Below are 13,204 nucleotides of genomic sequence, written 5' to 3' on the forward strand. Positions count from 1 at the left end.
ATACGAAAATAGGCAGATGAAGCCCTGATTTCTGATTTCTCTCGAAGTCATAAAACACATTTTTCTCTGAATGTTCATCTCTAGTCAATGGTTGAATGTAGCACTCATGTTCCACTTCTTGAACCACTTCAGTGTCTCTGCTTTTCAAATGCCCTTAACATTTGGGTGGCAGGTAGCCTAGTGGTTAGAGCATTGGACTAGTAAAAATCTGTCGTTGTGCCCCTGAACAAGGGGCGGCAGGGTAGCCTAGTGGTTAGAGCGTTGGACTAGTAACCGGAAGGTTGTAAGTTCAAACCCTGAGCTGACAAGGTAAAAATCTGTCGTTCTGCCCCTGAACAGGCAGTTAACCCACTGTTCCTAGGCCGTCGTTGAAAATAAGAATTTGTTCTTAACTGACTTGCCTAGTAAAAATAAAGGTAAAAAAAAAAAACAAGGCCATCATTGAAATTAAGAATTTGTTCTTAAACTGACTTGCCTAGTTCAGTTAAGGTGTAGGATACCACATGTTGGGGATTGTCTATTTTAAGGTTTGGACATTTTGGAAACATTTTCGTAGCAGTCGGAGGAACGACATGTACGATGACAATCCTCACATGGTGTTAGGTGTAACGGCTGCATCGGACAGGTCACTGGCCTTTTGTAAAGCATCTAGATCAGTACATATAGGAATGAGTAAATATTATAGAACTTTTACAAAACATAACTGATTACCAGGATTGTTAACGTTTATGAGATAGCCCTTCTTATTTTTTGAGACTATCATGTTTCCTTCTCTGACCCCCTCCGCCCCAGGGGGGTTCTCTGACCCCCTCCGCCCCAGGGGGGGTTCTCTGACACCCTCCGTCCCAGGGGGGTTCTCTGACCCCCTCCGCCCCAGGGGGGGTTCTCTGACCCCCTCTGCCCCAGGGGGGGTTCTCTGACCCCCTCCGCCCAGGGGGGTTGGCGGACTATTTGTACAACAAGTTCTAAGGTCCTATCAGCTATGATGGATACATTAGATAGAACAAGACGTTCCAACAGGGCTGTAAATTGTCCCAAGATCTGCTTCACCATGAGGTAAAACAAGAGATACTGTGTTTTGCAGACGATCACCACATATTTCAACTCATATTTCATGAGTTGTGGCAAAATCTGTAGCCCATTCTAAAAGGTCTCCTAGAGTTTTCAAAATCATCACATAAAAAAACGGCATAATCATGGCTCATGTGAAAATACATGTGAAATTAAAGTAACTGACAAATCTCTGTATTGTTAAATGTATTGCGGTGCAAAACACGGACACTTATACTTATGTATTACACAATTTTCCAATTCATCAAAATCATCATGTGGTTGCTCATTGTCTTCATAACCTGCAGGGCTTGTAGGTGCCATGTGTTTATGTGTGGGGGGTGTTGTTAATTAATTAAGGAGATCAGTTCTGGGGGTACCTGTGATAATGTGTGTTTATGTGTAGGAGTTATAGCAGTTGTGAATGTATGTGTGGGGGTTGGGCCCCTCTTGTTAATTAGGTTAATTAAGGAGATAGGTTCTGTGGGTACCTGTGATAATATGTCATCATTTGCATGATTTAAAATAGGAGGTGAGTGTTGTTGTGTGGGGTGTGGTGTTGAAGGAGGGGTGAGCTCATTCATTTGGTTAATTAAAGAGATCAGTTCTGGTGGTATTCTAGAAGTATCCATGTTACATACATATTTGATAGTTTGTTTGGGCATTTTTTAATCAGATTGGTGCAAGCGTGGCATGGTTTTCTTCCAGAAGAGTAGATCTTGGCTGTACTGCCGTCTTAGTAAAGCAACCATACGTGTGTGTAGCTGGACTTATCTGGCTTTTAGAGCCCTATCTTGAAGATCTATGTCGTGATCCATGTCCTCACTGATGCTATCTTCAAAAAGTGTAGGCTCTACCTCAGAATTGAATGTATCAAGCTGATTAGACACATCATACAACACATCATCCTCATCATAGCTCAACACTTCATCATCAAAACTACAAATGAGAAGACAATCATATTGAAAGCAATGTGAGAATTGCGTTGTGGAAAGCTTTTATACCGAACAAAAATAAAAGCGCAACATGTAAAGTGTTGGTCCTGAAATAAAAGATTCCAGAAATGTTCCATGTGAACAAAAAGTTGATTTCTCTCAAATTATGTACACAAATTTGTTTACATCCCTGTTAGTGAGCATTTCGCCTTTGCCTAGATAATCGATCAACTTGACAGATGTGGCAAATCAAGAAGCTGATTAAACAGCATGATCATTACACAGGTTTATCTTATGCTGGGGACAATACAAGATCACTCTAAAATGTGCAGTTCTGCCGCACATCACAATGCCACAGATGACTTAAGTTTTGAGGGAGGGTGCAATTGGCATGCTGACTGCAGGAATGTTCACCAGAGTTGTTGCCAGAAACTGTAATGTTCATTTCTGTACCATAAACCACCTCCAACATCGTTTTAGATCATTTGTCAGTAAGACCAAATGGTCTCACAACCGCAGCCCAAGACCTCCACATGCTGAGGAGTATTTCTCTCTTTAATGAAATATATTTCAATTGACTGTTTTCCTTAAATTAACTGTAACTCAGTAAAAACATGTATTTCTAGATGAACACTTATTAAGATTATCCCGATCTGAATAAACAGGAACAAACTCTGCGCCCGGTGAACCTCTTCTTCTCTCTTTAGGGACCTGGGCTGATGTCCCTCCAATAGACCAGTATGGCTTGAAGGGAGGTTCGGTATGTCTGGCTGTTGCAGAACACCCTGATCAACTCAAAGGAATTACATGGAAGTTCCGAAAGGATGTAATAGTGGATGATAAAGACATATCTCCTAAATACAAGAAGAAGGTAGATTATAACCCAGTGAACCACACTCTGTGCATGAAGAATCTGACAGACACAGACAGTGGAATTTACATTGCAAATGCAAAGAAAAACGATTGGACAGATTCAACGTCTTCATACAAACTTAAGGTGTTGGGTGAGTTTTGTGATTTGTTGTGTTTTGGTAGCCTGCTATGTGTTTCTGCTTTGTTTCAAATAGCGAATCTCCTTTAAAGTGTCTTCACCAGTCATACATGTAAAATGTATATTTCTGAACTGTGTTGGTTGTTGTAGAAGCTGTTCCCATTCCAGCCATGCAGGTGACATACTACAACTCAAGTACAGGACTTTGTAACATCACAGTGAATTGTTCAGGCTGGATGTTTTCTGTCTGTGATGGAGGTCAGTGCCCACTGTACCAGGATTCTCTGTCAGTCTCTGAGGTCAACATCACTGTTTCCAGTGGTAATGGATTCATCCAGTGTATCGTCAACAATCATGTCAGCACGGAGACCAAATCACAACGCATGAATGACATATGTAAGTCTAATTTACTAACTTCCACTTTCTGTGATTTCCTCTAGCATTGTAAAAAAAAAATCAACAAAGTTGTAATATCATTGCAGTTATATTCTTCTCCAGCAAAAAATGTTGATAATGCTTTTTTTGTGTGTATATATGTGTGTGTGTGTGACATCTCAGGTATTGTTGAGAAGAAGGGGATCGCTGCAGCATCACTAGTTGGCATCATTGTGGGCATTGTTACTGGTGGATTATTCTTAGTTGGTGTAGGATGCATCATATCAACCAGAAGATGGCGATCCCCTAAAGAAATACTGCTTCTGAAGGTACCCTCTCATTAATCTATGTTTAAACAACCGTAAAGTCTATTGACGCACCATTGAGTAAATATATATAAAATAATAACATCCAGGTACAAATCTGTCAGGTTAAGCTAGAGATACAGTGGGGAGAACAAGTATTTGATACACTGCCGATTTTGCAGGTTTTCCTACTTACAAAGCATGTAGAGGTCTATAATTTTTATCATAGGTACACTTCAACTGTGAGAGACGGAATCTAAAACAAAAATCCAGAAAATAACATTGTATGATTTTTAAGTAATTAATTTGCATTTTATTGCATGACATAAGTATTTGATATATCAGAAAAGCAGAACTTAATATTTGGTACAGAAACCTTTGTTTGCAATTACATTGAATTGATCATACGTTTCCTGTAGTTCTTGATCAGGTTTGCACACACTGCAGCAGGGATTTTGGCCCACTCTTCCATACAGACCTTCTCCAGATCCTTCAGGTTTCGGGGCTGTCGCTGGGCAATACGGACTTTCAGCTCCCTCCAAAGATTTTCTATTGGGTTCAGGTCTGGAGATTAGCTAGGCCACTCCAGGACCTTGAGATGCTTCTTACGGAGCCACTCCTTAGTTGCCCTGGCTGTGTGTTTCGGGTCGATGTCATGCTGGAAGACCCAGCCACAACCCATCTTTAATGCTCTTACTGAGGGAAGGAGGTTGTTGGCCAAGATCTCGCGATACATGGCCCCATCCATCCTCCCCTCAATACGGTGCAGTCATCCTGTCCCCTTTCCCGAAAAGCATCCCCAAAGAATGATGTTTCCACCTCCATGCTCTACGGTTGGGATGGTGTTCTTGGGGTTGTACTCATCCTTCTTCTTCCTCCAAACACGGCGAGTGGAGTTTAGACCAAAAAGCTATTTTTTTGTCTCATCAGACCACATGACCTTCTCCCAATCCTCCTCTGGATCATCCAGATGGTCATTGGCAAACTTCAGATGGGCCTGGACATGTGCTGGCTTGAGCAGGGGGACCTTGCGTGCACTGCAGGATTTTAATCCATGACGGCGTAGTGTGTTACTAATGGTTTTCTTTGAGACTGTGGTCCCAGCTCTCTTCAGGTCATTGACCAGGTCCTGCCGTGTAGTTCTGGGCTGATCCCTCACCTTCCTCATGATCATTGAAGCCCCACGAGGTGAGATCTTGCATGGAGCCCCAGACCGAGGGTGATTGACCGTCATCTTGAACTTCTTCCATTTTCTAATAATTGCGCCAACAGTTGTTGCCTTCTCACCAAGCTGCTTGCCTATTGTCCTGTATCCCATCTGTTAGGAATTTTATGAATAATGACTAAACAATATCTACATTTTAAATAGAACTATAACTAATTAAAACTATACTCTGTTTTATTATATCTGATTAATAATATTAATTCATAAGGAAGGGATTGTGGAGCATGAAACAGGGGGTAATTAAATAAAATAAATACCATTCCAGCTAGGTTGGGTAGGACTAGATTGTGGGTTTTAAGTAAGCAGAAAGAATCGTTAACCTATGGTTGAACCGACTCAACTTAGCTCTGGGATGTTTAGATAAGGCAGTGAGTGTTTTCCCAGGTTTTCCATTATCTGGAGCTGTCTTCTGAATAGTGATAGATGAAGGTGAGATTTCAGAAGTTAATCTTGATAAGTGTGTGTCTGGAGTGAGCGAGCGAGGGGGTTGGAATAAACTTTTTAACCGGTTCTGCCCTTGTCGATAGGAGGAAGGACATGTTATAACCTATGACGTCATATTTTGTATATAAACTGTTGTTCGTGGTTTCATGGCAGCGCGCTCCGAGAATAAATACTATTATCTAATTTTGATAAGACTGGTCTCTGTCTATTTTATGCAAATCAGAATCTTAAAAATTCTCATAAAATAGACTAAGTGAATTCAATTAATGAAAACATATTGGAATTATGAAATTACATTAACACCATCCCAGCCTTGTACAATTTTAGCCCTGATGTCCTTACACAGCTCTCTGGTCTTGGCCATTGTGGAGAGGTTGGAGTCTGTTTGATTGTGTGGACAGCTGTCTCTTATACAGGTAACGAGTTCAAACAGATGCAGTTAAATCAGGTAATGAGTGGAGAACAGGAGGGATTCTTAAAGAAAAACTAACAGGTCTGTGAGAGCCAGAATTCTTACTGGTTGGTAGGTGATCAAATACTTATTTCATGCAATAAAATGCAAATGAATTACTTAAAAATCATACAATGTGATTTTCTGGATTTTTGTTTTAGATTCCGTCTCTCACAGTTGAAGTGTACCTACTATAAAAACAGACCTCTACATGCTTTGTAAGTACGAAAACCTGCAAAATCGTCAGTGTTTCAAATACTTGTTCTCCCCACTGTATCCATTTTTTTGCATGGGCCGCAATAGGCGGATGCAGTAGATTGAGATGCAGCCCATGCTACAGCGGTGTTCGTCAGAACACGAGACATCCCTGAAATCCGTTGTCTCAGGAAAACATCTGTAGCGTCTGAATGGTTTGGGCTACAAACTAATGTGACCCCACAGTGGAAAGGGGATTTTGCTCTATGACCTGTTTGAAGGTAACCGGTACTGGTTAAAAACAATTATGGAAGTATAGTTAAATATGTGGGGGGGAAAAAGCTAAAATATTTCCTGAGATTTCTTGTATCTCCTAGATATAGGACAGACTCTTCAAAACCGTAGTCCTTATTTTTAACTGTCACATTTATGAATGTGTTATTCAATGCATTTCTATGGGATTTGGGACTAAAGGCCAAATTTAATATTTTATCAAAACATTTACAAATGTAATATCAAATATCTAAATGATGCATTGTATGACCATGTTAAAGCAATTCCCCCACCGTCCAATGTCTTAGAGTCTAGAGAATTTTAAACAATGATAATTTGCATGTTATGATTACTCATCTCCTAACAGGCCGTTGTTCCAGAAGTTGACAACCCAGTGAGCGCTATACCAGGAAGACCAGAACCACAGAACACCCCTGGATCTGAGGTGACATCTATCTACATTACTGCAGGGAGACCAGGAGCAGTACCAGCATCAGCAGAAGGAGAAGAGGGGCATCCAGGGGACAAGGAGTACACTTCACCAGAAGAGAGGATAGAACCACAGTCCCCCCCACAGGCAGAGACATTCTACAGCACCCTACAGATACCAGCTGCAGCACAGCGCCACCCAGTGGGCAAAGGAAATAATCTAAAGAAACCAGACACGGTGTACTGCACAATAGGATATTACCCCTCCATCCTTCTCAGAGACCCACGGATGTTGCTTTGATTAAGATTTTACCCATAGACTCAGGTACCGAATGCAAACACAGGGGAAATTATGAAGGAGAGAATCATGATAATGGGTTTTTAACATTTCCGTCTAATTTCATCCATATTTAAAGTGGCAATCTGCAATTCCTACGTACTTTTAATTGAATTGTATATAACTATTAATCCATGCAGAATACAACATATGCTTGTTTAATTCCATTGTTTGTTAAAACTGTATTTGTAAAACAATTGGTGGCAGGGTACCCGCGTTGTTATTATTTAGACTGCAGATTTCCCCTTTAGCGATAGAAAGTATGTAAAACAGTCTTATTTTCTGTAAACGAAAATGGAAACATGCAGATGAATACAGTAGCGCTATACATGCTTTAAAAAAGTGTTTATACACAAAGCAGCGGTTTGAAAATGGGAAACCCATCCTTTCAATCAATCAATCAAATCGACCAATCAATAAATATATACATAAACCAATCATTCAATGAATAAATAAATCAAGCAACAACCTACCGACTATGTAATAATGTTGTTATTTTTCATACATACTGTATGTCTAATTATTTTATACGATGTGAATTCATATTTACAAATATAACTATAAAAGGTATCTGTCACATCTAGCTGGTTATGTGGAAGAACTACAGATATGGCAGTCAATTCTGACTAAAAGCGTTTGTCCTGTGGACAAAATCTCACATATCGGATTGGCTGCAGTTCTGGATTTTCTGTAAACCCGATAATCGTTTTTAAAATGTATTTAGATGCTGCCTACTTCGCTGCCTACAGAGCTGCTGCTCAGCTCTCCACTGTCATTAGCCTACATCATCACATACAACGCAGATAGTTTTTGCTCCAATGCAATGTGTGGGGACTGCGTCCTGCTTGTGCAACTGCAATTGCCATTAAACAGAGAAGGTTCTAACCTTCATTAAGGCCTTGAATGTTTGTTCCAATGAGCCAGAGACTTTGGCCACATCATCATGGTTCAGAGGATGGTGAGTAAAGAGAGAAACGTGGAGGGAGGTTGAGTGTGAACAGCAGCTACGTAGAAATAATGTGTGTGTGTAAAAACATATAGATAAAATATTTTACCTGCATGTGACTCTGAAGGAGGATTTGATAAAGTGATGCTGATTTCCCTGCATATGTCAATGACAAGATACACCCATCCCTTCATGTATTATTTGACAACTGATACGCCTAATTTGGTCACTCATCATATTTATGTCAATTTAGTCGTGTCTATAGGCTTACTCTTATTTGTGAAATTAGTTTCAGTATAGTTTAGGTTTTGACATTGTCTCTAAGTATTCAGACCATTTGCTATGAGACTTGAAATTGAGCTCAGGTGCATCCTGTTTCCATTGATCATCCTTGAGATGTTTCTACAACTTGATTGGAGTCCACCTGTGGAAAATCAATTGATTGGACATGATTTGGAAAGGTACACACCTGTCAATTTAAGGCCCCATAGTTGACAGCACATGTCACAGTAAAAACCAAGCCATGAGGTCAAAGTAATTGTCCATAGAGTTCAGAGAAAAGATTGTGTCGAGGCACGAACCGGGGAAGGATACAAACCAATTTCTGCAGCAAGAACACAGTGGACTCATTCATTCTTAAGAGGGAGAAGTTTGGAACCACCAAGACTCTTCCTTGAGCTGGCCGACTGGCCATACTGAGCAATCAGGGGGAAAGGTCTTGGTCAGGGAGGTGACCAAGAACCCAATAGTCACTCTGACAGAGCTCCAGAGTTTCTTTATGGAGATGGGAGAAACTTCCAGGAGGACAACTATTTCTGCAGCACTCCACCAATCAGGCCTTTATGGTAGATTGGCCAGACGGAAGGCACTCCTCAGTAAAAGGCACATGACAGCCCGCTTGGAGTTTGCCAAAAGGCACCTATAGGACTCTCAGACCATTAGAAACAACATTCTCTGGTCGGATGGAACCAAGATGTAACACTTTTCCCTGAATGCCAAGCGTCACGTCTGGAGGAAACCTGGTAGTATCCATATGGTGAAGCATGGTGGTGTCAGCATCATGCTGTTGGGATGTTTTTCAGTGGCAGGGGCTGGGAGACTAGTCAGGATCGAGGGAAAGATGAACGGAGCAAAGTACAGACAGATTATTGATGAACATCTGCTCAAGAGTGATCAGGACCTCAGACTGGGGTGAAGGTTCCCCTTCCAACAGGACAACGACTGTAAGCACACAGCCAAGACAACGCAGGAGTGGCTTCGAGACAAGTCTTTGAATGTCCTTAAGTGGCCCAGCCAAAACCCGGACTTGAACCCGATTGAACATATTTGGAGAGACCTGAAAATTGTTGTGTAGCGATGCTCCCCATCCAACCTGACAGAGCTTGAAAGGATCTGCAGAGAAGAATGGTAGAAACTACCCAAATACAGCTGTGCCAAGCTTGTAACGTAATACCCATGAAGACTCGAGTCTGTAATCGCTGCCAAAGGTGTTTCAACAAAGTACTGAGTAAAGGGTCTAAATGCTTATGTAAATGTTATATTTTTTAAAAAAATCTAAAAACCCGTTTTTGCTTTGTCATTACGGGTTATTGTGTGTAGATTGTTGATCGGGGGGGGGGGGGGGGGGGGGAGAAACGATTGAATCCGTTTTAGAATAAGGCTGTAACACAACAAAATGTGGAAAAAGTAAAGGGGTCTGAACCCTTTCCCAAAGCGCTGTATATGGGGTGACTCAAAAGAAAAACACAATTGAGGAAGGTGAGAGATGAGTAATACTACAGTCCCTTAATTGTTTTTGTTTCACTCATCTTTACAGGGATCAAGGAACGACAGACTGTATCTCTCACACTTCTAAAATGAACATTTTGTGGTTTCTACTCATCCTCACAAGTAACATATATACATTTATTTTAACTTATTGTGTGAATTAGATTCGTATCACATCAATTGGATTGGTAACCAATCTTATGAATAGAGAAACATTTACAGATTCAGGGACCAGTTTTGGATCGTGAGCACTACTTTAAAAAAATGGCTGTCTGATATTATAGAAAACGGACAGATTTACTAAATATGGACAGATTTACTAAATGGTGCACCTGTATTTTCCAAAGGGATTAAGCATTGAGGACAGAAGAAAAAGGTAAAATAAGAATTGTTAAAGTAAATTGTAAATGAACACGTTTTAGCCTGGTTTGTTTTTGGTGTTTTTCGCTCACTGAAAAAACAGATGCAACCTTTTCCTCTATTTAAATACCTGGGCTGATGTCCCTCCAAAAGGCCAGTATGGCTTGAAGGGAGGTTCAGTGTGTCTGACAGTAGCAGAACAACCTGAGGAACTTAAAGGACTTAGATGGAAGGTCAATAGTACTGTAATAGTTGATGATGAAGAGATCTCTCCTAAATACAAGGAGAAGGTAGATTATAACCCAGTGAACCACACTCTGTGCATGAAGAATCTGACAGACACAGACAGTGGAATTTACATTGCAAATACAAAGAAAAATGATTGGACAGATTCAACGTCTTCATACAAACTTAAGGTGTTGGGTGAGTTTTGTGATTTGATGTGTTTTGGTAGCCTGCTATGTGTTTCTGCTTTGTTTCAAAAAGCTAATCTCCTTTAAAGTGTCTTCACCAGTCATACATGTAAAATGTATCTTTCTGAACTGTGTTGGTTGTTGTAGAAGCTGTTCCCATTCCAGCCATGCAGGTGACATACTACAACTCAAGTACAGGACTTTGTAACATCACAGTGAATTGTTCAGGCTGGATGTTTTCTGTCTGTGATGGAGGTCAGTGCCCACTGTACCAGGATTCTCTGTCAGTCTCTGAGGTCAACATCACTGTTTCCAGTGGTAATGGATTCATCCAGTGTATCGTCAACAATCATGTCAGTGCAGAGACCAAATCGCAATGCATGGAGGACATATGTCAGTCCAATTTACTCGTTTCTACTTTCTCTGTATACCTTCTATCCATCTATCATTATACAAATCTATTTATATATAAACAAGGTTTTAACGTCATAGTTATTATTATTGTTCTCCAGCAAAATGTTGATTAGCAGTGTGTGTGTGTGTGTGTGTGTGTGTGTGTGTGTGTGTGTGTGCGTGTGTGTGTGTGTAGATGTGTGAATTTATGCCTTAGAAACATCCTTACTTGATGTTCTCATTAAGAGTTGTATTGGCCATCCAGACCCACAATCCCTCTTGCTTCTTCATCTGTCAGTCCAATCCAGGGGCTGTGTTCATAAGGATCAATTCCCAGTGTTACAACTCTCTGTTTTATAAATTCCTATGGAGAAAACAACACAACGGTTCTCATCCTGATGAAAGCCTTGATGGCTGAACATATATTTTTTTATACTATTCTAAATGAAGTATATTTTTAACTTGAAGAGCGAGAGCCCAGTCTGCTTTCCACTCAAGTCAACCAATGGAGACCGACATGCAAAACACAGAGATACTGAAGGAAGGATGTATCCTAACGTGAATTCTGCACTTATATCTGAGAGTCATGTAACAATAAATTACACTAAATGACTAAGAGTAAGTGGACAACCGTTCGTCAAACATCTCATTCCAAAATCATGGGCATTAATATGGAGTTGGTCCCACCTTTGCCTTTATAACAGCCTCCACTCATCTTGAAAGGCTTTCCACCAGATGTTTGAACATTGCTGTGGGGACGACTTAATTCCGTTAAGCCACAAGAGCCGTATTGAGGTCAGGCACTGATGTTGGTCGATTAGGCCTGGCTCGCACTCGACATTCCTATTCATCCCAAAGGTGTTCGATGGGGTTGAGGTCAGGGCTCTGAGCAGGCCCGTCAAGTTCTTCCACACCGATCTCGAGAAACCATTTCTGTGCGGACATCACTTTGTGCATGGGGGCATTGACATACTGAAACAGGAAAGGGCCTTCACCAAACTGTAGCCACAAAGTTGGAAGCACAAAATAGTTTAGAATGTCACTGTATTCTGTAGCTTTAAGATTTCCCTTCACTGGAACTAAGGGGCCTAGCCCGAACCATGAAAAACTCCTCCAGATTTGACAGTTGGCACTGTAAAATTGGGGCAGGTAGTGCTCTCCTGGCATCCACCAAACGCAGATTTGTTACACACTTCAGCACTCTGCGGTTCCGTTCTTTGAGCTTGTGTGACCTACCACTTCGCTGCTGAGCCGCTGTTGCTCCTAGAAATTTCCACTTCACAATAACAGCAGTCACAGTTGACCAGAGCAGCCTTAGCAGGGCAAAAATGGAACTGACTTGTTGGAAAGGTGGCATCCTATGACGGTGCCACGTTAAAAGTCACTGAGCTCAGTAAGGCCATTCAACTGCCAATGTTTGTCTATGGAGGTTGCATGGCTGTGTAATCAATTTTATTCACTGAAAGCACGAACCACTGCTTTTAACCAGGGCAAGGGGACCGGAAACATGACCGAATACAAACAGTGTAGCTATTCCCTCCACAAGGCAATCAAACAAGCTAAGCTTCAGTATAGAGACAAAGTAGGCTCAGACACAAGAGGTATGTGGCAGGGTCTACAGTCAATCACGGATTACAAAAAGAAAAACAGCCCAGTCAAAAACCAGGATGTCTTGCTCCCAGGCAGACTAAGTAACTTTTTTGCCCGCTTTGAGGACAATACAGTGCCACTGATACAGACCGCAACCAAAACATGCGGACTCTCCTTCACTGCAGCCGATGTGAGGAAAACATTTAAACGTGTTAACCCTCGCAAGGCTGCAGGCCCAGACGGCATCCCCAGCCGTGTCCTCAGAGCATGCGCAGACCAGCTGGCTGGTGTGTTTACGGACATATTCAATCAATCCTTATCCCAGTCTGCTGTTCCCACATGCTTCAAGAGGGCCACCATTGTTCCTGTTCCCAAGAAAGCTAAGATAACTGAGCTAAATGACTACCGCCCCGTAGCACTCACTTCCGTCATCATGAAGTGCTTTGAGAGACTAGTCAAGGACCATATCACCTCCACCCTACCTGACACCCTAGACCCACTCCAATTTGCTTACTGCCCAAATAGGTCCACAGACGATGCAATCTCAACCACACTGCACACTGCCCTAACCCATCTGGACAAGAGGAATACCTATGTGAGAATGTTGTTCATCGACTACAGCTCAACATTTAACACCATAGTACCCCCCAAACCCGTCATCAAGCTCGAGACCCTGGGTCTCGACCCCACCCTGTGCAACTGGGTACTGGACTTCCTGACTGGCC

General features: G+C 41.6%; 1 protein-coding gene across 3 annotated transcripts in view; it reads left to right on the forward strand.

Moving 5' to 3' along the window:
* LOC118966162 (uncharacterized) overlaps positions 1 to 7,482 on the forward strand; it is a 47,179-nt gene extending 39,697 nt beyond the window's left edge. For 2 of the 3 annotated variants that reach the window (XM_090183610.1, XM_090183612.1), the window contains 2 exons: positions 3,535 to 3,680; positions 6,612 to 7,482. In XM_090183610.1, the coding sequence (XP_090039736.1) occupies positions 3,535 to 3,680; positions 6,612 to 6,974 (509 nt within the window). In that variant the 3' untranslated portion in view covers positions 6,975 to 7,482. Of the gene's footprint in view, positions 1 to 2,692; positions 2,990 to 3,126; positions 3,373 to 3,534; positions 3,681 to 6,611 lie in introns of all 3 variants that reach the window. The other variant, XM_090183611.1, reaches the window with a different exon arrangement.
* Positions 7,483 to 13,204: the final 5,722 nt, after the last annotated feature.

Source organism: Oncorhynchus mykiss, chromosome 9 (genome assembly GCF_057628025.1).
Source record: "Oncorhynchus mykiss isolate SJ-2025 chromosome 9, ASM5762802v1, whole genome shotgun sequence".
Classification (NCBI taxonomy): Eukaryota; Metazoa; Chordata; class Actinopteri; order Salmoniformes; family Salmonidae; genus Oncorhynchus; species Oncorhynchus mykiss.